This window comes from Montipora capricornis, chromosome 12 (genome assembly GCF_036669925.1).
Source record: "Montipora capricornis isolate CH-2021 chromosome 12, ASM3666992v2, whole genome shotgun sequence".
In the NCBI taxonomy this organism is placed as follows: domain Eukaryota; kingdom Metazoa; phylum Cnidaria; class Anthozoa; order Scleractinia; family Acroporidae; genus Montipora; species Montipora capricornis.
This window is the reverse complement of record NC_090894.1, coordinates 10,650,757-10,677,238: the sequence shown is the minus strand read 5'-3', so window position 1 is coordinate 10,677,238 and position 26,482 is coordinate 10,650,757. Positions and strand designations below refer to the sequence as shown.

The following is a 26,482-nucleotide window of genomic DNA, read 5'->3' as shown; positions in this document are numbered from 1 at the left end:
ATACCGGTAATAAACACAACGCTTGGTTGCACTGTGTCTAACATGGAATCACCTAGCGATTAGTGTTAAATTTGGCGATATAACTCTGAACAAAGCCATTTTTAATGCAAGATGGAATATTGTGGTGGAGTGGTGTAAAGCGATGACACATTCAGGAAGACGTTTCTCCTCAGTAGCCTCGAGAGGTAGGGACAGATAATGCTTGTATTATGTGACAGGAATATAAGCTAGCTTAATTGTGTAGCCCGGTATCTCCGACTTCCTATCTGAAATTCGTTACCAGAACTTCAATTTTTAGTAGCCAGCAATTTTACGATTCGTCTCCGTTCGAAGAGAAACGAAACAGGAACAACAGCTGGTAAGGCTAAAACGTGAAATCTTATCTTAAAAGGTCGATTGCAGTAAATGTAAATTTTACATCTGTCGGAATTCTATTTTACATGCTGCCGGAACAGAGCAGGTTGCCTTTGTTTCATGCAAAACTTCTTTAGTCCTTGTGTTGTTTTGTCCTTTAAAGTTCCAATCTGTGCAAAGCAAAGCTGTGTTTTAATGCCTTTAAACAATATTCTTGCCGCAGTATTTCAGCCTTTCCCAATCACTATTGCCGGGAACGTCTTGAAGAGACCCACGAGCTCCGCGTTCCGTTTTGTCTCATTTGCAGGTCATTAATGATTCATCGTTTCTTTAAGCTATAATCCTTTTTTGTCCAAGAAGATCATAAAATTCGAACTGATCTATTGTCGAAAACGTGCGAACGGAAAGCATGGAAATGAAAAGATGGAAATGACAATTTATCGTTATGTAGCTTATGATGTTGACACGGTCTGATCGGCCGCGGGACAAATCTACTTTGATCCGGCTACTGGCAGATCAGGGCAACCAACCTGCAGCGGGAAGTACTAGCTCGTAGCCCGGGAAAGAAAGCTAAAAGAAAGTCGAGGGAAAAGAGCTGCTCTTTCTCTTTTGCCGAGCAATTTTCGACGTGAAAAACCACCAAGTTTAAGAAATCAGAAGAGACTGGGAAGACAATTTGCACGAAGGTTAGCATCTATAATACATGTAATTTTAGGACTTAACGATTGCCTCGAAACATAACCGGATTTCGATACCGAAGATTGATCTTCATTTACTCCAGCTCCTGACGAAATTTCGAGATCAGTGAAATTTTGAAACATTACTGCATTGGCGTATAACTGTTACAAATAAACTTCGCTTCCCTGTGAACGACAAGCCACAGAATTAAATCGTAAAACTTGATACTTTTCTGCCTCGGACTAAAGGAAGCGTAGTAAAAAATGATTAGAGCTGAGGAAAAATGGTGAGGAGCTTAGAGTGCTTGCGTTTTTGCTTTCGACTTAGGCAACAAAATTCGGAGGACTGGTAAACTCATGAATTGGTAGCTGGCCAAAGCAATCCATCAATGGACACTTCAAACTTTCCATAACCCGTGGGATATATTTCACTTTACAGCTGATGAGATGTCCTTGCGAAAAGCAGCACGGTTCAAGTCCACTCAAATTGAATCTTGCCGGTGAATAGCAAGCTCTGTTAGGTCTTTCAATTCGTATATTATTTTGTAGTTTATGGAATCGCTCTATTGGTTCGCACGGGAGAGAGAATTTCCACGTGCATTGTGTAAGCGCTGATGGTATGTGCCACAGGTACCCTGAAATCGATTGATGAAGTCGAGTTGAAACAGACGAGAGACATTTTTTCCGACTTGCTAGTAAGTTCCCTTTTTGCAAAAGCTATCTGCTTCGAAAAACATGTAGACCCTTTTGGCTCAATATGCGACGAACTATAATTTTCAGTTGCGTCAAAGCAAAGTTGGATCACTTCCTGAATTATTTAGCAAAGTTGCGCTAGATTGCCACAGAGTAACCAAGTTTGTATGCTAAATCAAATCCCAAAAAAATTACACCTGTAGTGTTGTTTTTTTTTTGTGTGTGTGTGTGTGTGTCCTAGCATACATATATCTACCTGAATTAGCTTTCAAATGTGATAAGCCGAATCAAGAAATGGCTGTTGCTCAGATCGAGTCGAGCCAGGTTTTCCATCGAGGCGGAGGGAATGTTCGCCTCCTTGGAATAAACTCTCGGCCATACTTCTATTTTACGCTTAATTGAGGGATCCCGTAGCTTGTTAGAACTTGTAAGAAGCAACAACTCCGGAGGGATTTTCGTACTAAATTGAAATAACCTTTTTTTTTACTTATAATTTTAGTCTCGGATCTGTCTATTCGTCGAGTTTCCATGGGTTTTCGATGGTGAGACCCGGCACTTGATATGAAAAGAAACAAGTTGGCCTCTGACGAGCACGTATATGCAGCATTTGCGACGCAAAGAGATATGAGACGAGAGTGTCGAAACTAGCCGTAAAAACCGCAGGACATTTCTTAATAAGTAGCTCTGTGCGTTCTCTTTAAGAGGGAACATGTTAAACTGGTGTCCCTACCCGGAAAACATGTAATATAAATGAAGGTTCCTTCAAAGAACCAATCTTAAAATGCTATCTCTAACTCCTTCTGCAAGCAAGACACGGTAATTTATCCGTAGAGAAATCGCTTAGAAAAGACACTTTTCAATGACAATGGAAATGATAGCAGATGAATAGACTCGAAAAGACAGGTGGGTTGCCCATTGTATCTGTTGTGTTCCCGGGCACGAGTCGCTTCTTAATTGAATTTCCTTTTAGCTGCAAATTGTATTCTGTGTATAATTCGATCAATTTTGGATCGATCAATTTTGGATCAATTCCAGGAATTTCTGATTTCGGTTTTTAGCACTTTGTTTAAACGAGGAAGTTCTAACATTTGCAAGAAACTCTTCCACCGCCAATTTGTTATTTGGCTTCGAAAATTCCCCCTGAGTTGAAACACCGGGTCGGCTGGCTTCTTCCGCTGGGGGCAGGTGGCTCGTTGGGGCGCATTTCCTTGCAGATTCTACATCCCGATGATTTAAACACTATCGATCGATTGTTTTGTAGTCCGATTAATCTCTAAGCCTGGCCACATCCGCTCCTTTTGTCAGCTTTCTGGAAGTATAAATGCTGGACAGGTGTCTCGCAACTGCATTCCAAAGCCATCACATATCGAGAATCGCTTTTTTTTTTTGCTAAAAAATAAAAATACGAACAAACGCTTTTATATTCAAACTATACAAAAGATTGTTGATTTAGTTAACATGCCATCATAAAGCTGAAGTTTTGGATTGTTTTCATCGCGCTTTATTTCCTTCAGTGCAAGTTTAGGGAAAGATTTGAAATCATCGCTGCAAAAATCGTGAAATTTTTGGAGCAACATTTTAATTTTAAGCCTGTAATACACATCCAATCCGATAAACTTCCGCGATTTCATGTCTAGACAAGAAAAATATACCCCTTTGTCCTGCACTTTCCTTTCGCTTTGCAATCCAACTGTCGCGTCTATTTATAACCAAATTACCTGTCGGCATTTTCAATCTATGAGAACACATCACAGGCGCAGCCATTATGGATATTTGCATGTTTGCCTACTATAAATGTTGGCTTCGTTTCAACAACTTATCCCCAACTTATCCCTTACAGAAATTCGTGCAGCGACGGAATGAGCGTTGCTTGCTGAATCGGACCTTAAAATGGTTTCTAGTTTGCTTTTACGCAAAATAATTTTGGAACTCGAGATCGAAAATAAACTTTGTGATATCATTGCAGCGCGAGGCGGAAGAATTCAAGGTTCGTTCCATATCATCCATATATAGTATGCATGAGCTAAATAGTGCATAGTTCGGTATCTGCGTTGCTGTCAATCTTGCAATGGGTACCATACATGCAATGGTGTTTTCAACATTCCTACCTCAGCTGTGCTCATGCAATATATTACGAACTTTTGAAAGGAAAAAACTAACCTTTGCTTAACTCCGATTTTGCAAAAATTACGATTAAGTGCAAGTTTTCAGATGCATGCCTGCGTGCTTCTGCGTCTCTGAAAGGTCAAAGCTCTTAGCAGGAGTCAAATTACGTATTGGCTTTCGAATTCTCTGGGAATGAAACGAATGACGTAGTAAACACTTCCGTTGGCGATGAAGCGTCCCAGTTTTCCGTTTTCCGCGAAAGCGAAAGCTCGGATCGCTAGCTGCAGCTGAAATATTCATGTTGTGTGTGTAAGATTTGCGTTGTCAATTAACCTAGCCATCTCCCGCTTGCATTTCTTTAAATTTTTGTCTTGGGCAGACGATATCACATGCTCCACACGCAACGTTTATGTCATCAGCGTTGTGTCAAAACGATCGAAACGTGGGTCAATAAGGGGGTATTTGGCGCGGAACGGAATCACATTGTTTATATTTACAATGAAATCTGACTCATGCCTTGCTGCCCACCCATTCCCAAGGGATCTCCACGGCGACGCCAATTGGCTCGTGGGTGGAACTACATTGTATGCAGATATGTGACGTAGATGAACAGGCAGTTGTGAAAGGCCCCCGGTTGACGGCCTTGGCAAAAACTGGAAACTCCAATACATACTTGTCCACGGGAAATATTTTCGCATTTTATCTTTCTCTTTGTTGCCTAGACGGCGATCGAAGGGGACGGGGATTAATCTGAGGTGTTTCTTTTGTGATCGAACGTAGAATTTGGCGGAGTTGTCTTATTTCCGGTGAGTACTTGTTGTTTTCAGATCGAGCGCGTGGAAACGTTGATTTTCGTATGTACTCGTGTCGTCATTTCTTTTTCCTCTTAACATGGAACTCGAATCTTGTTTACTGTCCAAGCTCTGCCGTTGCCTCGCCGCGTAATTGCGTTTCGTAGGAGATGTCCTTGTCAACATACGTAAAGAGATCTTCTTTAAAACAGCACAATTTTCATTCTTACAACTTTGCACACGTCTATTTATTGATCATTCAGCGAGAGATAAGTGCATTTGCATCTACGCACGCCGTTAATTCGAACTGACGGCGTAAAAAGGGGTTTTCGCTAAACAACTTTTTCCTTTGTTCAAAAATATTGCATTTTGAACTTAAGATTTGTGGAGAATGAGGCTAGACCTCGAAACCAAGAACTGCTGATTCCCCTATTTCGCTTTTACATTGCTGTTTTTAGGCTTATTATTTCCGTTGTGGAAAATTGAGAAACTCGATCGCTGTCTAGGAACTTCCAAATCTCTCTTCTTCCTTTGATCTCGCAGAACAATCGATTGTTTCGCGTGGAAATTGCTTGTTCCATTTTGTTTGCCTTTCTCCATGAAACTCTGTGTCCAGGCATGAAGAAACTGTCGTTCTCAAATAACCGTTCAATTGTCTCGTGATTTACGTACTGTATTCCTTTCCCGGGTTTAGTTTTAATATCGTCCGTTTCTTCTCGTGCTAAGATGATTTGATATCCTGTATTAAATACTATCGCACTTTTCGAAAGGACGTGTTTTTTTTGCATTGCTGGCCGTCACGAGTATTTAGTAATCATGTTCAGAACGTGTCGTGTCTTGCCAGAGGTCACTGGCCTGACAATCCAGAATGTAATATTTGAAAATAAAATGGAATTCACAGGGTTTGCAGTGGGTTTTTTGTACGAATTGGTGTGGATTTACGACACGAAAGGTTGTCTTTCCCAAGTATCAAGGGAATTTTCCCATTTCAGGCCTTGTAAGAGTTTCACTTCATCTCCTCCCGTTGCTCGCAATTTGCTATCAGGTGGTGTTTTATTGATAACCTCTGCATTTATTTTCTTTCAGCTTGGCGTTACCAGAAGTGAATTGTCTTTGCGCCGTTGCGTTGGTGCTATTTCACGCACGGAAAGAAAAATCTAGACCTTGTGATATTTCGTGTTGTTCTCGTAATGTCTTTTGAGACTTTCCCTTGCGGCAGCCCTGAAGCAGAAAGCACCGAAGAACCTGCCCCGTCACTGTACGTCGAGAATAGCGACGAAGATCCAAGCAGACTGCTTATAAAAAAGTCAATGGACTCTGAACCCTCAAGACTTGCGGAAACAGCGAATATCGAGGACAAAATTATGAATGAAGATGAAATCGCGCAGGTTAACGCCAGTGGAGGCGAGCGGCTGAAATTAAACTCGCAAAATGAGGATGCTCGTACAAAGAACGTCGATGTTTCCGCGCGTCGCATAGAAGGGCATGACATGTTTGCAAGAGCTCATTGGATTCGGCTTAACTGCGGAAATCCGGCGACAGGCCCATCACATACCTTGATTTCTAACGAGCGACAACAGCATGGGGAGCAACGCTTGAATCCTACTAAAAAATTTGAACCCGTAGATCGTGCGAGTGTGATTATTAAAAGGTCGAAAGAGCAACAGGAAGTTGACTCAGACTCTGACGGCGACTCACAAGATGCTAGCAAGATGAGCGCGAAGGATTCTCTGCGCTGCAATGAAAATATTTCTGGTGTTGAAGCGAACGAGGATGGCGTACCTAGCGCAGTTTCGCACTCACGTGCATTTTATTATAATCATAATGGTCGCCACGAGGATGTCAACAAATTGCAAGACAAAGGAAATGGTAGATCGATGAAAAACGTCCATGGAGAGATTCTGCGAAGCGTGCACGGCGAAACCGAGGCTGTGCCAATTTGTTATATGCCTGCAGGGGCTTATTCGCACATGCTAGCTATGCCGGGCTCCACCGGGACTTCAAACAAAGATAATTTTGTACATGCTGGCACGAGCGAGGTTAAGCGATTTCAACAGCACATGGATTACGTGTCGGGAAAACCAGAGCAACAAGTTCCAGTTTTAGGAAGTACTGTGAACCCAAATGATGGAAATGTGTATAACAAATTGCAGCACAGTGGTGTGGCTGGCATTCAGTATGTGGACAGATCTATCCTGCATGCCGGGGGTTATGCTGTAATACCTGGGATAGGACCTGTTCGAGTTATGGATGGAATGTATTACCAGGGTATTCCTATGGGGGTTGATCAAAACCATTTTGAAAATTTTGCATCTGTGCAGTCTTTCATATCAATGGGCAATGTGCCAGCTGAGACTGCTCAGCTTCAAGCTCAGCTGAGCTCTTCAGGTTCGTCCAAGGCTGATACCGCAAACCAACCCAGCCAGGATAAGCAGCTAAGTATGTGTCTTAGGTCTCCTTTGATATCAAATTAGATCAATTCCAATATCAGATACTATCTACGCCCACTTCATAGTGTGCTATATTTTCTGGCAAACCAATATTACTTTCCTCTGTGATGTCACAAACCTCTTACATCATAAAGAAGTGGTGCCATTACACATGATAAATCTAGGACCTCAGTGGTGAACATTGTAGCTTTGTATTCTCACAAGACATTGCATGTTTCATTTCACACACAGTTGGCCCCATTGTCTTCTACAGCCATTTGACAGATGTAAGATCTTCAGTTATATTTTGGTTTCAACTTGACCTGGTCTTTGCATGCAATCCTATAGCAATTTTAAGCAATTTCTTTGACAGATATCAAATCTGAACCACCATTCATGATATCAATATTTTCCTGCATACTGTATGCTATGTGCTTAAAGAAAAAAGCTTAGTCATATTTAGAAGTAATTCTTGGAGGCCCTTCGAGTCTAAAAGAAATTCTTTTAGGTCAATAAAGATTTATCTTGCTTATTTAACTTTAAAGCATCCTAAGTTTTTAAGGTTTGTTTTAGAAATTCTTAAGATGTCTTGATACAATATTGGTTAACTTTGCTCATCTATCTGGAGCTGTCCAATTTTCATTCCATCACTGTGGTCTTTTCAAAACAAAAAAAAAATGACAAATGGAAGAACAGATACTGAGGGTGGCAGTTCCTAATTTTACAATTGCTTCAAATGCTTATTGTAAAAAAAAGTTTCTTTTCATGCTTTCCGTGGTTGTTGTTCTTGGAGCGTTCTTGATATATTTTGTGCAGAATGACAAAAGAATATTGTGATTCAAATCTCAAAACCTTGTCTGACTTTTCTGAATCATTGAACACAGAGACAATTTCTGTGTTTTATTGTTATTTACTCTTTCCATTTTTTATGGGAAATACACAATCAGCTGGAAAGCTAAAGGTCAATGGTTTTTTAGAGCTGATCCAAGCAGTTTCTGACATATTTAATTTCCCAAAGGACAGCAGTGACTAAAAGAATTATGATTTTGTTTAAAGTGGATTTTGCAATTTAATAAATGCTGGTGATGTGACTGGTTTAGGATTTGAGCCCATTTGTTTTCTTAAAAAATCAAATAATAATTCTGCTTAAAATAGAACTAACCCCATATGGAGTGAAGAATAATAATTATTGATCTGATTGTGTTCTTGCTAATGCAAAATACCTAAGATTTCTAAATGTTGGATATAAACCAGTGAAACTGGGCTTACAAAATTTGTGTTTGAAATTCCACAGATGCTCCCAAGTCTTATTCGAGCCCCGTTCAAGCGGCAGTGTCTCCAGCCTCGAGTTTGGAGGAAAGAAGGTCAACACATTCCCCAGCTGTGAAAAGTGACAGCAGTAGTCCAGCACCCATTTTTGGAGAAGATGTTGATGGCAAGAAGATTGCTCAAGCCAAGCTGAAAGGGAAGCCAAAGCTGGGAACTGGGGCAACAAAACCAGAGATCAAATGCGAACAATGTGGGAAAACATTTGGTTCTTCCAGTGCTCTTGCAAAGCACAAACTGACTCATAGTGATGAAAGAAAATATGTTTGTTCAACTTGTGGAAAAGGTTTCAAGCGTCAGGACCATTTGTGAGTACCAAATCTTGAGCACTATTTTCTCCTTGTTCTTTCTTAAGAATAATTCTATTATGTGAATTTCAACACCTTTATGGTGTTGAAATTATACAGATATAATTAGAGCTAGACCTAAAGAGTTTTAAGGTACTGATGGTCTGCGGGATTTTATTATCATACACATTCTTTGATGGAATTGTGCATTGCCTCTTCCTTTAGTTACATGTCTGCAGAAAGGGTTATTTATACATCAAAAGAAACAAAATATCCTATTGCATTAAATGGAAACAGCAGGCATTCTTTTGGTCAGGCTTAAAACCTTTAGTGGCTTTTTTAAAGGATAACCTATTGTTAGCAATTAGCTGCTATTTTAGTGATAAAAAGTAGTGAAATGTAAGGGTTATCATTAAATTCTACTTAAGAGGAGAATCTGAGGAACAAGCAGTACTTTTGCCATTGGTATCCTTATTTGAGTGCTGGCGGTGGTGTTTTCTGTAGTTCTTGTTGTAAATAAAGACTTTGTCACATGAGGAAGTATTGACTGCTACAAAAATTGTTTAGGAAGATAAAAGTAATTGCAGGGAATTCAAGAATGGGCACAGATTGTTACAGCAGCAGTGAATTGGTTAAATATAGATCAAATGCATCATAGGTGGTCAGCCACATTGTGTCTTTTAATAATAAATTATTTTTCTCAATTCATAGTCTTGGTTTTTTAGGTGACGTCTTTTGAAAAGCCAAAGTTTCTACCAGAAATAATCACATCACATCTCTTTCTATATTGTAAGAACAGCGGTAAAAAAAATACTGCCCATTAGTCTTTTAGAGCTCAATGGTAGTACTCCCTGGCTAGTAATCAGAAAGTCCTGTGTTCCACACCTGTTAGGACTAATTATTTTTTTTTCTGTGTAGCACCCCGGGTCAATATTGAAATAAATGAGTCTTATTATTATTTGCAGAAATGGCCACATGGTAACTCATCGAGACAAAAAGCCATATGAATGCAACTACGCTGATTGTGATAAGAGCTACTGTGACATGCGCTCTTTGCGGCGGCATCTTGAGAACCACCATGCGCAGAATGGAGCTGGAATAAGTGATTCCAGAACCCCTGGATCAGGAAGTCCGAGTTTGAATTGTGATGAGAAACCATTGCCACAGGTTGTGAATAATGAGAGATCAGACTCCCCAAGGAATTTTCCTAAATTAGCCAAGGGTAGACTACTTAAAGACAGAAGTGACCATCTGCAAGTTAGCGGGTACGACAGTGGTAGGAGCTCAGGTAGATCAACACCAGGGAGTACTAATGAACATAGCGCTCCTCGTGAGAGACCTTCTGATTTGCCTCTGGAAGGACCAATCCTGAATCAGTTGAGAGAGCGGAACAGTGACAGCTTCAGCTCGACAACCTCAGAAGATGCTGGTGCAAATTCTGGAGAACAGAGTGTTCCAGAGAAAAGCACTGATGCACCAAAAACGCACTCAGCAGTTGACTTGCTCAAGCAAACAGCTGATCGTGTCAAAACGCAGCAGAATGTACGCAATGGTAGTGAGATGTGGCAAGAAAGGTTTCAGCAACAGCCCCCGTACATGTCATATCAACAGTGGTATCCCGTGTATCCGCAGGATCCACGTTTTGTCTATCAGTATCATTCCATGTTTCCATCAACTGTCTATCAGATGCCTGTAAATCCTGGCTTAATGACTGAGCCACGTCAGCGAATGTTGAGCGATTCTGATACACCCACTGAGATAACCAAGACAGTTGGTGTATCTTCTCATGTCACACCATCACCCTCACAGGAATACCGCTCATCAGAAGCTATGCAAGTGCCTTTCTTCAAGCAGCAGCCAAGTGGACGGCATGCAGGGACACCAACTGACCCCACTGCTGTTGCCGTGGCAACTGCCAAGGAAATGGGGCATTATCGGTACGCAGGGGAAAGTTATTATGGAGTCCATCCACAAGGAACTCAGTGGCAACAGGTGAGTAGATCATTTGGCGTAAAAATGATGACAAGTTCCGCACTCCTGGCAAAGCCCAGGATATATTATAACACACCTAATCATCCATATCAATCCTTTGCAATGTTCTCTTGCCAAATTTGCGTTTGATTTGCTGTTAAAGTTTGCAAGACTCTTTCCTGTTTGTCTTTGGACTGACCTACATGTAGTTACCCTGTATTTGGATGTTTCAAGATGCTGATTTCTATTTGAAAACATGATCTCCTTGAAGGAATATTATTGACTCTTGGGTTGGCCCTGAGAAACTTATTTCTAATATTCTTAACCCAGTCACTCCCAGAAGAGGATTTTACTTGTCCATGGGGGCGGTCCAGGGCGGTTCATGTGTCAATGGGTTAAGTTGATTTAACTTTTGCAGTGCATAAAATCTTGAGGATGAAAATGCAAAATTTGTTTTCTACCGTTTTTTGTAACAAGGAAAATGTTGGTTAAAATACCCAGCAGCTTTCCAATGATGCAATTCAGGAATGTGGCAAAATGTTAGATTGCAAACATTTGGCCCTTACGGTTCCAAGGGGTTCCCCATTTCATGAGTAAATTTGTTGACTCACTTGGGAGTGAAAAAGTTAGAGACCATAATTTGTTTTTTGACATATTGATGTATTAAGTTTGTACCTCTTTCCATTTCATTCTTTCTTTGGGTATCTTTGTGGGCTGGGTGGGCAGACCAGACCAAAATTTATTTTCCAGGGCTTGAAATTAAGGGAAAAAACAAGTCACAATTTTGCAAATTTTAGTGGCAAAATCGTTGCGCTGCATTGTGTTGTCAGCAGTTTAGCAAAACAAAATATAAGCCCACTATACTTGTGTGTAACAAAACCGCTGAAAATGGTGAATAATGTTGAAGGAATGGAGTTTTGCAAATAACATTGCAGCTAAATTAGGCTACAATTACGCTATCTTCAGATTAGAAGAAAATTCACGGGGAGAAACGAAATAATTTTGTCATTTCGTAATATATTTTAGCAAAAGTAGGAGCAAAGTGGCAACTGCTAACCCTTTTGTTTAGAAAGAGCGAAGGTGATTTGCTACTTCTCCAGATATTTTTGTCGTAAGTGTGACTGTAGTGGTCGTAATTTCAAGCCCAGTTTTCATCGCTTTGTATCTAAACAATGTGACATTCCATAGTGGCTGCAGCTTATAAGTTGCCATTCAACTTTACTGGCTCACCCAGGTGCATGAATTGGCAGCAAGTTCTAACTTTAATTTGCCTTTGTTGTGGTTTGAGATGCTTGGTTTCCCTGAAAGTGCAGCAAGACTCACTCCATTGTTTAAAGTATCTGCATTCTTGCAAGATTTTTCCTTACTGTCTTTCCTTATTTCAGTGCAATATTACATAGAAATAGTTTGAGATAATTTTCTCATTGAACTAGTGCATGATAGATATTGCTGTACATGTGCAGACTGAAAAAGGGCAAGAACAAAAGTTGCACTTGATTTGCTGAAGTACATGTGTACCAGTGGTTGGCCTACCACACCTTTGCAAAATTGAAGTGTTTGGGCTTTCTTTGTTTTGCTTGGTGTTAGTTAAGATGATGGTTTGAACAATTTAGTGATTTTTTGGAGCCTTTAATTTTCATGATATTGAACTTTATTTATTTATTTAAATAATTGTTCTTGATCTGGGGCATGTTTCACCTGCTTGTCTGATAGAATATTTCTTGTGTGTTGTTGAATGAAGGGTTTTTTTCCAGGAATCTTCCCCCAGACCCCATGCTTGGAAGTACCCGGTACATGTACTTTAGTGCTTTCTCCACTGAAGTGACCCCCAGTGACAAGTAAAATTATCTGGGATCAGACATAAAAAAATCTAGAGGTGCCACTCTCAGTAAGGGAAGAGCTAGAAGGAGACATGTTTGAATGGACCTACAAGTTGTAGATGTTGTAAGTTGAGTTTTATCCCACATGTGTACAGCTGTACTTTATAGAAGTAAGGATTGCATAGTTGGTTACTGCATGGCCTTCTGTGCGAGAGGTCCAGAGTTCATTTCCTAGTGACATCACATCCTTGCTTCAACTTCTTTCCATTCTGTGTAGCTTCAGGTAGCTTTAAATACCCCTAACATGGAGTACTGATGGAAAGAGGAGGGTAAAATGAATGCATCGTCTGCTTCCCAGGAAAATAATACCCTCTAGAGGTGAAAGGAACTTCCAACATTAAACAAGGTGTACCTTTACCTTCTCGGTCGGTAGAAATTTTTGGTTGTTGTTTGGTGGATTCAGGACATTTCACTCACAAAAGCAGTGATTTGAAATCCCAGGTCATATTAACCGCATTTTGAAAAATTGTTCGCCTCCAAGTTTGTGTTAACAATCCCAGGTCATATTAACCGCATTTTGAAAAATTATTCGCCTCCAAGTTTGTGTTAACATGTTTGTAGTATTTTCTTGTAAAAATAAATAATTTATATGGCATCCTTCATCAGCATAGTTAAATTGGAAACTATAAAGTAGAACATTTCCCCATAAGGTTTTGGAATAGTCGATTGCAGACATGTTTCCTTTTGCTAATTTCTCTGAATCTTTTTCAAGATCTATCTGCATAAATAAGCTGAATAATAATAATAATTCTTACTGCTGATACTATCAGTGGCTGTGTTTATTTTATGATTTATTGATCTTTTGTATTTTGCATTGGTGTGAGTCAAAACGTATTAAAATATAGTTTTTTCAAAAAAATTGAATTTCAATTAAATTGTCAAAGTTTTAGCAGTGAACCTAATGCCTGATCTCAGGAATACAATAGGTGATGGTGTTTTTTTGGATACATCTACATTTTTGTGCAATTTAAGCCTACTGTAGTGCATTTTATTTTAAAGCATGTCTTTCATTCATTCAAAGTTCCCTATTGTTTCTCACTTGATTGACTTTTTTGTGAAAAGATTAGATATTTCATACACACTAGAATAAAGCTTTGAATACAATGCCCTTTAGAACAATGGCCCACTTTTGATGGGAGAAGAAAGCAGTTCTAATGGCACATGACAACACAGTCCTAGTTACAACCTTTTGATCTTTCTTTCTGAAGTGCTTGACCAATATCCATTATTTATTTTTATCAATAGAAGGGTTTAAATTTGAAAACCAAATAGATGCAAGCTGATAGTGATTAATATTCATGAAACCATTATTGTTTTCATGACAGCCAGCTGGCTCTTTGCTTTTTATCTTGCTGTCATGTCACCTGTGACTTAAATTGTCTCCTGCTCTGTGATTGGTTCTTCAGAATTTCTTTGACACCTTATGGAGCTTTGTTTGTCTTCTTAGACAGATCCAAAACCTGTGAATTTGCATTTTCGCTGGAGCGTGAATGAAATAATTTTTTTTCTGTGGTCATGTGACCTGGTGTTTTGTTGTGTGTGCCTGATTCTTCTGCTGGCCAGTGGTGCATCATTCACTTTTTCAACCTCAATATTGCAGTCATTTCTTACTTTCCTTTCTAAGCCAATGGATTTCAGTCCTTTTGCACTCATTCAAGGCTTCCAAAGTGGAACTTCCTTGCATAGCTTTCTTTTAAGTGGGGAACAGAATGGTTAAGGCTAGTAATTATTATACTGTCTTGCTTTTAAGTGGTGATGGCTCTGGTCAATACTAGTATTGTTTCAGTTTTAAGGCTACAGTGTGATTCAAGTCACAACTAATACATGTATCCTACATTGGGTTTTCTGTGTGCTTCTTAAACCTCCTTCCTAATAATTAGCCTTTATAGCAAGACATGTTAAAATGAAGTTTTGCCTTCTGGTGGGTTGCACTTCTGCACCTCAGTAAAAGAACAAGCCCTTGATCTTTGCTATTTTAATACCCTTGGAATATTTCTATGTTCTTTAAGTTTTTGTTTTGGTTGGCTTTGGTGAAATACACTGTAGGTGTCTTCTGTAAATTTTGTCTTTGTAGTTTAACTGCAGTTTTTGTTGTCCCTGTGTGACATTTCTAAGGATTAAGTGGGGAAGAACCTAGAAGGAAATCTCTGCCTTCTCTAAAGCTGTTTTAGTATCAAATAGTCAATCCTTTTTTTCCCTTCAGATGGCAAAAGCAATGTTCTCCAAACACTCACTAAACCTTAATTTGAATTTTGCTTTTCTGACATTTTTTCCATTTAATCCTTCCTGGAACAAAATTTAAAATCCTGAAGATTTGGGTTCAGGAGAAGTTGATGGCATGTTTACATGAGAAAGAATAAGAATGTAGTTTGTGTGTATTGGAATTGTGTCTTTCAGAATATATAAATGGGGCACTTGATAGCTGTGTACTTTTCCAGAATAAATAAAGCAACCATGCTTTCTTTGTCCAAAATGTGTGTGACAAAACATGGTCTTAGCTCCTTATGTTTATTCACAGGAAGTACATAGGATATGTTTTCAAAATCATGAGCCCCGGGAGGAAATGGATAATATTGTTCTTGTCCAACAAAGAGGTTGCAAGTGCAACCATGAACTCGCTGTCACTTTAAGTGCAAGAAACATTTCCTGGCCTGAAAAGCAGTGTCAAGCACAACACCTATCAAGAATTTGAACTATTTACTAGCAGAAGTGAGCGAGGCAGTGACTCAGTAATTTGGGCCCATTCCACAGATCGTTTGTTTTTCGTAGTAAAATAAAATGAACTAAAAAATTTAAATTAACTAAAACATTGAATAAGGGAGTTATGTGCTTATTATACTGCAGAAAAGATAAGAATAGTTTTGATTTGAATTTCCAGGTTAGATATGATGAAACAACCAACACTTACAATACAGCTTCCTCAATGGGTAACAGCAAGTCATCAGTCTTGTATGGTCACTCTATGACCGCAGAGAAAAATGGAACGTCGAGCAGCAGGGGAGAATCAGATCGCATAGAGTGCAATTCAAGAGTGACACCATTCAGAGGTGGAAAGATTGACACCCCTGATGAACCAGCTGAAAAGAGGCAAAGGATGTCTGAAGTTGTCGTCAGTGAGAGAAACGACACCAAGGGATTTTCACTTGCTCAGGTTAAGCCTGAAGACAATAATAATGAGCATGATAAGGGGCTGGATGAACCTGTCTTTAGAAATCCTGCTGAGGTGGTCACCCCCAGGCGAAAACAGCGGCCCCGTCCAGAACCACTGACGATACCTCCATCAGCCAGTACGAAGTACCATTGTAATCGACCCGTCTCACCAATGAATCGGAGCAGACCATGTTCGCCACCATACACGCCACCACCAATGCTGAGTCCACGCAGCATATATCATGTGAACTCCTTGGGAAATGTTACGCCACGTCTGAGTGCCTCTTATCAGACTCCCATGACGCCAAGCAGGTTACAACTGCTAAGCAGTCACAGCCACCGAAGTAAGTCTTACTTTCAAATCCCTTCAACTTATTGTTGATTATTTAACTGTGGAAGGACTCTGTGGAGCTACTGAGAAATCAGTGATCCAGTGCAGTCTAAAAGTAATAGACTTGTAAATACATACAACATTAAAGCTCTGAAGAATAAGCATGCTCGGTATTTGTGAGCATTCATCGATGATTTCCATGCAAACATATTTATACTTCAAATCAATAATAATTATTATATCCCTTGGAAAACAGATTTTTTGTACTGGATAGTCAATCAACATTTGGTTAAAGGGAACTGATCTTTCTTGCTTCTGGGTTTGAGCTGAACGTCACAATGTCACACACTCTTATCATAATTTTATGTCTAAACTTAGTTCAATTTTCTTTATTCCCAAGGCTCTGATGTAACTGGAGAAGAAGACATTGTACCATTTCCTGAACCGTAAGTTTTTGACCGTACTGCTGTGTTACAACACAAATCAAATAAACATGGTTGTTATCAAAGGTCTTACTCTTAGAGATGTGCTTTAGTGTATTCCTTCAGCATCCCTTAGTGAATCCCTGAAGTACGGTATCTTTCAAAGAAAAGCTAGGGCTTAATAGACCAATTTCGATATATTAAAATTCAGTCCGAAACAAAAGGCATCATCTCGAGGCTCTGGGGAATAAATATAAGGATTTGTATGAGTTTATTCCCCAGAGCCTTAAGATGATGCCTTTTGTTTCGGACTGAATTTTAATATATTGAAATTGGTCTTATTATTGCTTGAAAAGCTTAACAACTTAAGGAGTTTGAGGAGGTGTATTTAATTAATGACGATGTATTGAATATACTTGAAAATAGGAAAACATTGACTTCATGTAATAATGTGACCTGAAAAATGGTTTTTGTGAGTCTTGTTATTTTTCTTGGAGCCTTAGCATTAGATTCTCAAACTCTTTTCATTTTTACTTTGCCTGTAAATAATTTATTTGTAGCTGTACTATCGTCACCAGTGATTTAATATTCAAAATAGCAAAGTCTAATAATGATGTGCTCTGTCTCGTTTTAGAAAAATCAATGTCGGTCATGATTTCCAAGCAGAAGTTCCTCCTTTCGCTGGTAGGTAGTTAACCATTACTGAGCTGATGAAATAATATATTTTTATCTGTTGTCTGATGTTCTGACTATGAATGTATTGCAACATCTTGTGGCTCACATTTAGAAGTGGCAATGGTATTCAAGTGTACAATTAAAATAATTAATTTGAGTTAATTTAAACAAACATTTACTGCCCACAACACCTGCCCTTAGCATTTACGACTCCAAAGAAAGTACTATTACTTCACCCCTGAGTCTACATGCTTCTCAATTTGATGTTGCTCCTGTATTGTAAATGTGTTAAAGATATATTTTGCTTTGTTATTTTCCCATTGAAGGCCCCAAGGAAAATGTGAAGTTTGATGAACATAAGGCAACACTTGTTTGGAGACCAACAGATGAAAAGAAAAGATCTAGACGAGACGAAAGTAAGTACTTCTGTAAAGAGATGTTTCCTTTTTTTATCCATCTTACATTGTAATGTTGTGCCAACTCTATGCAACATGAAATTGCCACAAGTTAGTGGACTTTGGTTAGAGAGTCTGCGATAGATAGTAGGCTTCCTGTGGTCTCTTGGAGATGTTGGTTTCAAGGTGTTGTTATTGATTTTTTGTATTTAGTTGAATCCTATCTGGAAATGGCGTGCTCCATTGCTGTACTTGGAGGTGGCTCCAACAAAGAATATGCCCTGCATGTTCTTCACAGAGTCAATGGTAACATCAAGGTAATTTGCATGTTGACTTTGCATTCGTGTTTGCGGTTATGTTAATTTGAATGTGAAACAGTGTTAGTGTTGCTTTGTTCACGAAGTTCTGGGCAAATGGGGCATGCTTTGCTAACTTTACTAACTTGTGAGACTTACCTACCCTAATTCAATTCTATTTTATTTTTTTCACAGGATGCTGTAAAATTACTGCTTTGCCAAAAGTATGCCATCAAGAAAGATGACCCCATGTATGACTATCACTATGAAGGTACTATAGATAGCATTTTTAAATGTGGTTTTGTCCTGTCTTTAGGCAAGGGACGTTTAAGGCAAGGGAAGTTTAAACACTCACTGAAAATTGTTAATGTTCCCATTAACCCTTTGACACCCAAACCGGGGGAACCCCCGGGAGTCAATAGGTTAAGGCACTTCATATTTTGTGAGAGCTTTCCTTTAAGAATTTCTGTTTGTCGAAAGAATGTAGGGATTCATGGAAATACATGCAATATGCTAGTCATTAAGTTTGTATTTTTTTAGTGGAACCTGTTATCTGCCAGGTGTACTTAAAGTGTCCGCATTTTTAAGTCAAAATCATCCATTATTTTATTTTGGGGTACACTGGAAAATCAAATCAATAATAATAATATTATTATTTGGTTTTAAAACAGAGGGAAAAGCAGGGTTCATGCGAGAAGTAAAATAATCTTTCTTGTCAAAACTTTGAATTTGATGGTTGACATTTCTAGGTTCAGTACGGTGGGCATCAAGAGAAAGACAGTTATTCAGACAGCATTTTCGATCAAGGGGCAAGGAATTTGCAGAACTCCAGAAAGATGTAAGTCTGATGCATCGGGAATGTGTTTGGCAGCAATTTGAAAGAGAAGTTCAAAAGTTGGACTGGATTGACACCAAGCCCTTGGCCCAGGCGAAGTCAATCTTGTCTGACTATTTTTCCTTCACTGATCTAAGTGATCTTTGTATGAAGATTATCTTTGGAGGGTTGTTTTACAGTACAATTGAATAATTTTTTTTTATGTCATCAAAGGTTGGAGAGAAGAAAACTGTCTTTGACTGCGTAGAATTTTATTACCACTGGAAAGCAGCTCACCCAGAAGCTGTTCGAGGCAGAACACGCTACATTGACTCTGATTCAGATGAGGTAAGCAAGCTTAGTAATTTTTGTGCTGACAAAATGTGGGTTGTTACCCTGCCTGGCAGAGGTTAACTTGATTTCCCTCTGCATTGAGAACGAAAGGGAAGTTCTTGCATGGATCTCCTTGATGTTCTGTCACACATGCATGTTGTGATGTCAGTGCAACGTCACTTTCACTCCTCCGCCATTTGGCTGGCTTTAATATTCAAGCTGGTTGTGGTGGGTTTTAAACTGGTTGAGAGTTTAATTAGTTGCCCAAAATTCTTGATGACTTTGAGGATACCCATACAGAGGAAACCTTTTCTTCTCACTCGAGAAGCAGGGTATGGGGTTCTAGAATGAATAGCGAGCAATCTCTTTCTCTAGACAAATTTGCTAGTAAACCATGCTTTTACTGAAAATAGAATAAGGTCTGTTATGATAAATTCCCTACTCTGCCTTGCTCATTTTCGTCTTCATGTATTGTCAAGCATAATGTATGTTTGTTGCTTTTTCCGTAGGATTACGAAGATACTTCAAGTGAAACTAACAGCAATCCTTCTTTTTTTGAGTGTGATTTTCCTCAGTGCAATGCAGTAAGTTTTACACCCAAAATTCACATCTATTAGAATGAGATGCAAGAGTTTAAACTTTTTTGAGTTCAAAATTCTTGGGGAACTGAGGAATCTGCTTAAAACTCTCAAAATGCAGTGACATAGCCCTTTCAATTTTGTTTGAATTTATTCAAAGCTTTTTCGGACGAGGTATTCTGACTGCAATTTTTTTGTGACTTTGTATAGAAATTTGTATCCAGACAAGCTCTTAATGGTCACATACGTGTTCATGGAGGAAGGTATGTAAAAATGTATTGCCTGTTCTATGGATTGTAAAACTGCGAAGTGTATGAAGTTAATAGTTAACTTGTCAAGTCTCGAGCATCCGTGACAAATAGGTCAGAACTGACTGGCCAGACTGGGCATTTGGAAGGACTAACTCTGCAGCGCCTTCAAATTAACACACTTCGAGGCTGATATATAATTTAAAAGTTGCTTAGCAATAGGCAAAAGGACAAATGATGATATATACTCCATAGAGAATGCGAGGTATTATCATGCAAGTATTCCTTCAAATTGTTGCATTTTCTTTGCAAACTAATGGGTCTGGCCAGCCAGTTCTGACGAAAGGAAAGCGCCCTTAGTCTTTGCATTGGTACATAATTCAGTGGTGACAATGAGGATTAAAGAACTTTGAACCAGTTATGGCTCCGTTGCAATGTACATAAAGCGAAGAAATTAATTTTAGAACTTCTTTTCTTAACAGCTTCATGAAGCCTTCGGAGCCAAAGAGGAAAAATCGCAGCACAGCAGGTTCAGGAACAAATGGGTCCACCTCAGGTCATGTTGTGAGAAAGAGAAAGTCACCCTCACCAGCACCTGCCACAGCTGTGAATGATTTAAATAACCAAGGTGGACCCTTACCGGAGTTTGCCTGTAAAGTTTGTGGAAGGTGAGTTCACAGTGTCATGAGCCATACTAGTGATTTTTTGCTCGAGCTGGTGATGCTATTTTTTTAATTTTTTTGCGTCGCCAGCGTTCGATGAAAATCACAGGTGTAGCCGAAAAAAATCACTAGAAAAAAGTCGCCAGAGTTTGTTTGAAGGGCATGACATAGTTGGGCACATGATTCTTAGATCAGGGGCCCGTTTCTCGAAAGTCCCGAAACTTTACGGGCCATTTGCGGGTGACACAAATCCCTTTGCATCTCAAGAACGGAGAGGATTTAACTCGTCAAACTTCACAGACATGTTCCTTTTAGTTGGCTTGAAAACATGTTAAAAGATCGGCTTTCCAAAACAAGCGGTTGGCAGTTTCACAAAATGCCTTTTCGGGACTTTTGAAAAGCGGCCCCAGGTCCCAGTTGTTTGAGGGGTGGATAGTGCTATCCACTGGATAAATCACTGTCCACTGGATAACTAAAAATTAATTATTGGTTTTGCTAGTGTTTATCCACTTGATAGTGATTTATCCAGCGGATAGAGTTGGGCATTGCAAGACAAGTTGCACGAAAAATTGTGCAATGTAACAGCACCTTTATAGGTTTTGATAGCACTTAACCAATGGTAGCCCTACCCATACTTCAAGCGACTCAGTCCTGGCTTCGGTTTTTCAAAAGGTGGATAACTCTATCCGCTGGATAAATCACTATCAAGTGGATCACTGCCCAATGTAGCATACCTTGCAACTGCCAAGAACATTGCAAGACCAGTTTCAGAAACCCTTACAGAAAGTAGCGATTACAATGATTACAATGAATTTTTTAAGCATTGCGCCATGCAACATCTGTCCTGCAACTTGCGTCTCAACAGTTTGCGGCACCAGCTAATGAAAACATTCCTTTAACGTCATGTGATCATCAAAACGAGACAAGCTGCATAAAATGTTGCTCTGTGTAAGACCTGTAAAACAACTTGTTTTGTAATGTGAGGAGAACGTTTGTAGAGATGGCATTGCGAGACAAGTTGCACAAAAAATTGCACAGTGTAACAGCGCCCTAAGTTGTGGTGGTATTTAACTGTGGTTTCTGTGAACCATGCTTCCCGCAAATTTGGCCACTTTGATAAGATATGGGAGTAATTCTGTTTTAATTCTTCTTGCAGAATATTCCACAAGATTAAAAGTAGGTCAGCACACATGAAAACCCATGTCAAAAGACCAGAGGAAGATGACAAGTTGGCAGCAAAGATGGCTGCTTCAAAAAATCACTGATTATAAGGCTCCTATTCCAAAATGGAGCCTTTTTGAATTGTACAGGAATATTTATAAATGTATTTGTAAGTTGTTACTAAGTTATTCTTAATTTATCTATTTTTGAGCAAAAATGTGCAAAGTGCAAACTCTTTGCGTGATGAGAAGAAGAATTTTATGAATAATAATAATTATTATTTCCCTACTGGGATGAAGGTGTTTTTCAATACTGCTATATTGCAGTGCAGTGCAACAGACATTGACTGCCTTAACATATTCAATGTATCATGCAGGCTGCATTTAAAGTGTGCAAGTTTAGTTTTCCGGCTCAAAATTAAAGGTAGAATGGGGGGAGGGGGGAGGGGAGGGGAGGGGAGTCAACTAAGTCACTCCTCTGTTTTAGTGTAATGATTTTAAACATTATTATTATTATTATTATTATTATTATTATTATTATTATTGCATTATGCCAAAAAGATAATATTTTTTGTTACAACTTATGTAATAAATTTACAATGGTCAGCTTTAGGCGAAATGCCATGAAGCTCTAGGACCAAAAGGCATGACCTGAATGCTTCATTTCTGTCGGCTGCCTCTATAATTATTCTCTCTCTAATAATAATTTATTACAGTAGTGAGTTAAAATGGTCTCCGGATCCACTAGCCATTTTAAAAAAAGCAAACTGAGATTTTTGCAAGTTGGTGCTAGTGGCACTGGGCTTCTGTATTTACCAGATCCTTTTTGCTTCTTGGGTTAATGCATGAGAATTCTGTGATGCAATTAAATTCCAATTTCTTTGTAATATATCCGTACCGTGCTGGGCCTGCAAGCTTGCAAGCAAGTTCTGCAATAAAATAAAGCTATCCCTTAAAGGGGTTTAGTTTCTGTAGAAAATGGTGCTGTGTCAGTCGCAAAGTGGAACACAAAAATGAGTTTATCAACTGAGTTGATATGGTAAATTGACCACTGTAGAGAAAACTGAAAGCTTCGCTTTCAAATATCTCTACGGTAGTCAGTTTACCTTATTAACCCAGTTGATAAACCCATTTCTATCCTTTCAACAATTTGCTTGCAGGCTACTGGGTTGAAGTGTTTTTATAACTTTTGAGTGGATTTCTGGTAGTATATTACCATTTCTGTCCAGATGCGGCTGCTACATGCTCTTGCTTCGCTAGTTGTGTACATTGGTCAAGGTTTTAATTCATTCGCTTGATCATGTAGCAGTAGGAACTACAAAATATCACTCTGTTTTCTGAGGCCGTTTATCAATCTCGTTGGAGGTGAGCTCCCTTTATTGTACATGGACAAGTTGGATTCTAAACTAGTTCGTTTATTTTTGTTTCATGGGCCATTTAGATACTTTAAATTGAATTGAGTTACGATTCCTGAAGACATGAACTAATGTTAAAAAAGAAATTCTCCAGTTTTTTTTGTTTGTTATTGAATTATTGGGGTGGAGTGAACAATGCAAAGAAAGATTTTTAAAAAATCATGGCAAAAAAAGTGCACAAGGTTTACCTTAGAGGGATTTCAGATTAAAGTGTAGAAAACTTAAAATAGCGAAAAGTACTCCGGCCTATAACAGTGCGTATAAATAAACAATTGAAGTGGCTAATAGGAACTAAAGTAATTTTCTTAAGCAGGAAATCGGTAAAGAGCGCGGGAAAACATGTTTGAACCTGAATTAGCAGTTGGTCCCTGCTTTGCTTATGATCGGTTTAAGGATTGATGCTAATGGCCGTTTTTATACTAGAGACGCATAATCCGTCCAGACGAATTATGCGTCTCTAATGTTATCTGTCCAGTGTAAAAACGGGATGAACTATATGAGACGCATAATTCATCTAGGACGAACTTGGGCAAACAATTTTTCTGCGTCTGTAAAATTCGTCCGGTATAAAGACGGGCACATGACGCATAATTCGTCTGGACGAAGTATCCACTTTAGTGCGTCTTCGAAGACGCACAAAACTGGATACTTTATCCACACGCATCATTCGTCTTGTGCCCGTCTTTATACTAGAAGAATTTAACAGACGCAGAAAACGTGTTTGCCCAAGTTCGTCCCAGACGAATTATGCGTCTCTAGTATAAAAACGGCCAATCTTGCATTTTGCCGCGCCTTCTTTGTCTGTCGTGATTGGCCATTGATAGAGAAAAGCGCCGTGCAAACCTTTTGTCACTCAAAATTAATGCATTTCCTTGCTCAGATTAAAGGGCGTGGCAAAAACGTTCTTGGCATGGGAAATTTTTGAAACGTATCTTTGCATTGGACACTTTCATGCCCGACTAAGCGTTGGTTTTTGTGATATGCGAGTGTTAATTGTAGAATCGTAGAGACTGGTTGTCCTTCCAGGTTCCTTATGAGGACAGAGTTTCGTTTGATTCAAGTGGCGTGGCATTTGATTGGGTCTGAGTGAAGTTGAAATAATTAATATATTTTGCACAAAATAGTTGAGTTTTTAGTGATGAAAAATCGTGTCTCACTTCAACCATGTATACATATGGTAAACTTAACCAAGGGTGACCTGTACATGAACTTGCTAAAACCTGTTCATCTGGAATAAACCGGTTTACACGGGCAACCTGAGACCCGAATTTTCCTGCACACATTTTAACCTAATTTTAATCAAATTTACACATTCTGCAATATTTTTCTCAATGTTTTCGGACTTGGCTAACTGATAATGCGGGAAAAATTTGGGAACCAGTTTGAGTCTAACCGTGAGATCATAATCCTGACCAAATGGCGCTAAGGCAAGAGTTGTGTACACGCAACTTGAGTCATAGACTGTGAGCAGTCTCTCTTTTGCTCTAGAATCGTTGAAACGAACACGTACATTGAACTTTTAATGGCTGAAACTGCAAGTCGCAAATACCGCTGGTGTTGGTTAGAGTGATTCAGCCATTTTTGAAGTGTTCTTTCGTTTCAACGATTGAGAGTAAAAGAGAGACTACTCGCAGTCTACTTGAGTCAAAGAAGCGATTTAAAAAAACAGCAAAGAAAACGTGAAAGGTTAACGTTGTAAATAGGAATGTTGTGAATATTAATTACTAGAGCTGTTATAGCGAGGGTTAGCCTAAAGTTATTGTACAGCAGATGAAACGACTAAGTTATAATGCATTCTCCGTGATGCACATTTGTAATCTCTCCAGTGTTCACTTGGAAAAGGTTATACCGTGTAAAAAAGGCACAGTGCTCCATTTTATAGGAACATTGTTCGAAGTTAAATTAAGATGTTCGAATAAAGCGTGTATTTATTGGTTTTGTTATTGTTGGATGTTTTCACGTTCCATCGAACTCCCCACGGTTCCTATGGAAGCGGATGAGCCATTATATTTTTAACTAATGAGTTTTACAATAGGCCATTTCCGAGTTCATGTCTGCCTCCTCTTCAAAGCGAGTCTAAGTGCGAAGTTTTTGTGATGGTAATTAGTTCTACTTTACATATGAATGAAACCTAATTTTCATAACAAAAACTTCGCACTTAGACTCGCCTTGAAGAGGAGGTAGACATGAACTCGGAAATGGCCTATTGCGCTTCTGGGTGATTTGATGAAAAGTATCGCCCATTTTTGTCCACCATCGAGAAGTGAAACAAATTGCGAGTTTCGCGCGTGCATTTTCCCGCAAATGCAATTTCTTCGAATTATAATTGGTTTAATCAATAACATGAAACAAACAGCGGCTACAAACATAACGCATAAAGCGCATTGTTTCATGTTTTTGATTAAGTTGAAATGGCCAAAGTACAAGAATATTTATAATCGGTTTGTCGCGCTGTTTTCCTTTGCTGCGATTGGTTAGAGTAATTACTTTCGTGTTTGGTTCACCTCACTCGATTGAAAACCACTCTAAAGTACAGGAAGTCTAAGAACTGTTTTGCGTGAAATTTAAAGTATCTTGCAGGTCATGTTCAGTCGGATCAAAAGCTGTCATCATGAAACATAAGAGGAATGAGCCTTGAGTTTTTCCACACGCAAGGGCCATTCTGTCCGCAGTTTTGCTAGGGCATCCTTTTCGACGCAATTCATAGAATACCCCACAGAGAAAGCGAACAAGTGAGTGACATAAAGACTGAACACAAAACATTTGTGATGAGCTACGTGCGTAGGACTTTGTTTAAAAAGTGTAAGCCTTGTGAGAAGGGGTGTACACTTTCTTTCCATCAATGTGTCCTGAATCAGCATCACACACAACTTCGTTGTCCAGTGTGATGGTCATCACGTGAATATGCTGCGCGTTGCGTTTAGATCTTGTTTTCGTGTTGACGACATTTGCTTCAAGTGATTTGGTTTTAATACCCGCCAAGTTAAGGTATCATCGCACCCCAAATGTGACCATAAATATAGTATGGTAATCTTCATTTATTAAGCTTTCAGAAAATATATAGTTTGTCAGGGTTTTTATTTAACGTCTAACCTTGAAACGGTGCGAACGCAAAGCGGTCATTTGGTTTTCCTCTCTGATTTGATTTGATGAAATTTCAGGCCTGTTTAAGTCTGGAGACCGCAAACAGGAATGATTCACAGCGTTGAATAGCCTGCACACAGGCTCTCCATGCGGTTAATTGTTGCTCTCGTATGGCGTGCGGTCAACAGCTGTTCGCTCACTACTATCTTTGAGTCAATCTTTGCGCGTATCTTTCTTTTTTGGAAGTAACCTTACATTGCCATCAATTTGCAAAACTAGCATATTTTTGTCTTCGTTTGAAAAAAACGTTTTTCTGATTGGCCATTCTAAACAGTGTGTGCAGAGCCGAAGAACTCGTGGCTTTCTAAAAATAGAATGATATCCTCCGCAGAGGTTGACTCGTAG

At 39.1% G+C, this 26,482-nt stretch overlaps 1 protein-coding gene across 1 annotated transcript; it reads left to right on the top strand.

Annotated features, from left to right (window-relative positions):
* Window positions 1-4,469: 4,469 nt before the first annotated feature.
* On the top strand, window positions 4,470-24,929 carry LOC138025205 (zinc finger protein 541-like). The gene is made up of 16 exons (XM_068872405.1): window positions 4,470-4,636; window positions 5,708-7,060; window positions 8,345-8,684; window positions 9,629-10,655; window positions 15,393-16,008; window positions 16,396-16,441; window positions 17,052-17,101; window positions 17,419-17,508; window positions 17,701-17,804; window positions 17,979-18,054; window positions 18,533-18,621; window positions 18,832-18,945; window positions 19,440-19,514; window positions 19,719-19,771; window positions 20,239-20,424; window positions 21,575-24,929. The coding sequence occupies exons 2-16, from the start codon at window positions 5,812-5,814 to the stop codon at window positions 21,681-21,683; spliced, it is 4,224 nt and encodes a 1,407-aa protein (XP_068728506.1). The 5' UTR covers window positions 4,470-4,636; window positions 5,708-5,811; the 3' UTR covers window positions 21,684-24,929.
* Window positions 24,930-26,482: the final 1,553 nt, after the last annotated feature.

What these genes read in the sequence shown, in the direction of transcription:
- LOC138025205 (XM_068872405.1), top strand. Translation starts at nt 5,812, where the DNA reads ATGTCTTTTGAGACTTTCCCTTGCGGCAGCCCTGAAGCAGAAAGCACC. An exon ending in ATTTTCCTCAGTGCAATGCA is followed by an intron (nt 19,515 to 19,718) that starts GTAAGTTTTACA and finishes GACTTTGTATAG; the next exon opens with AAATTTGTATCCAGACAAGC. An exon ending in ATACGTGTTCATGGAGGAAG is followed by an intron (nt 19,772 to 20,238) that starts GTATGTAAAAAT and finishes TTTTCTTAACAG; the next exon opens with CTTCATGAAGCCTTCGGAGC.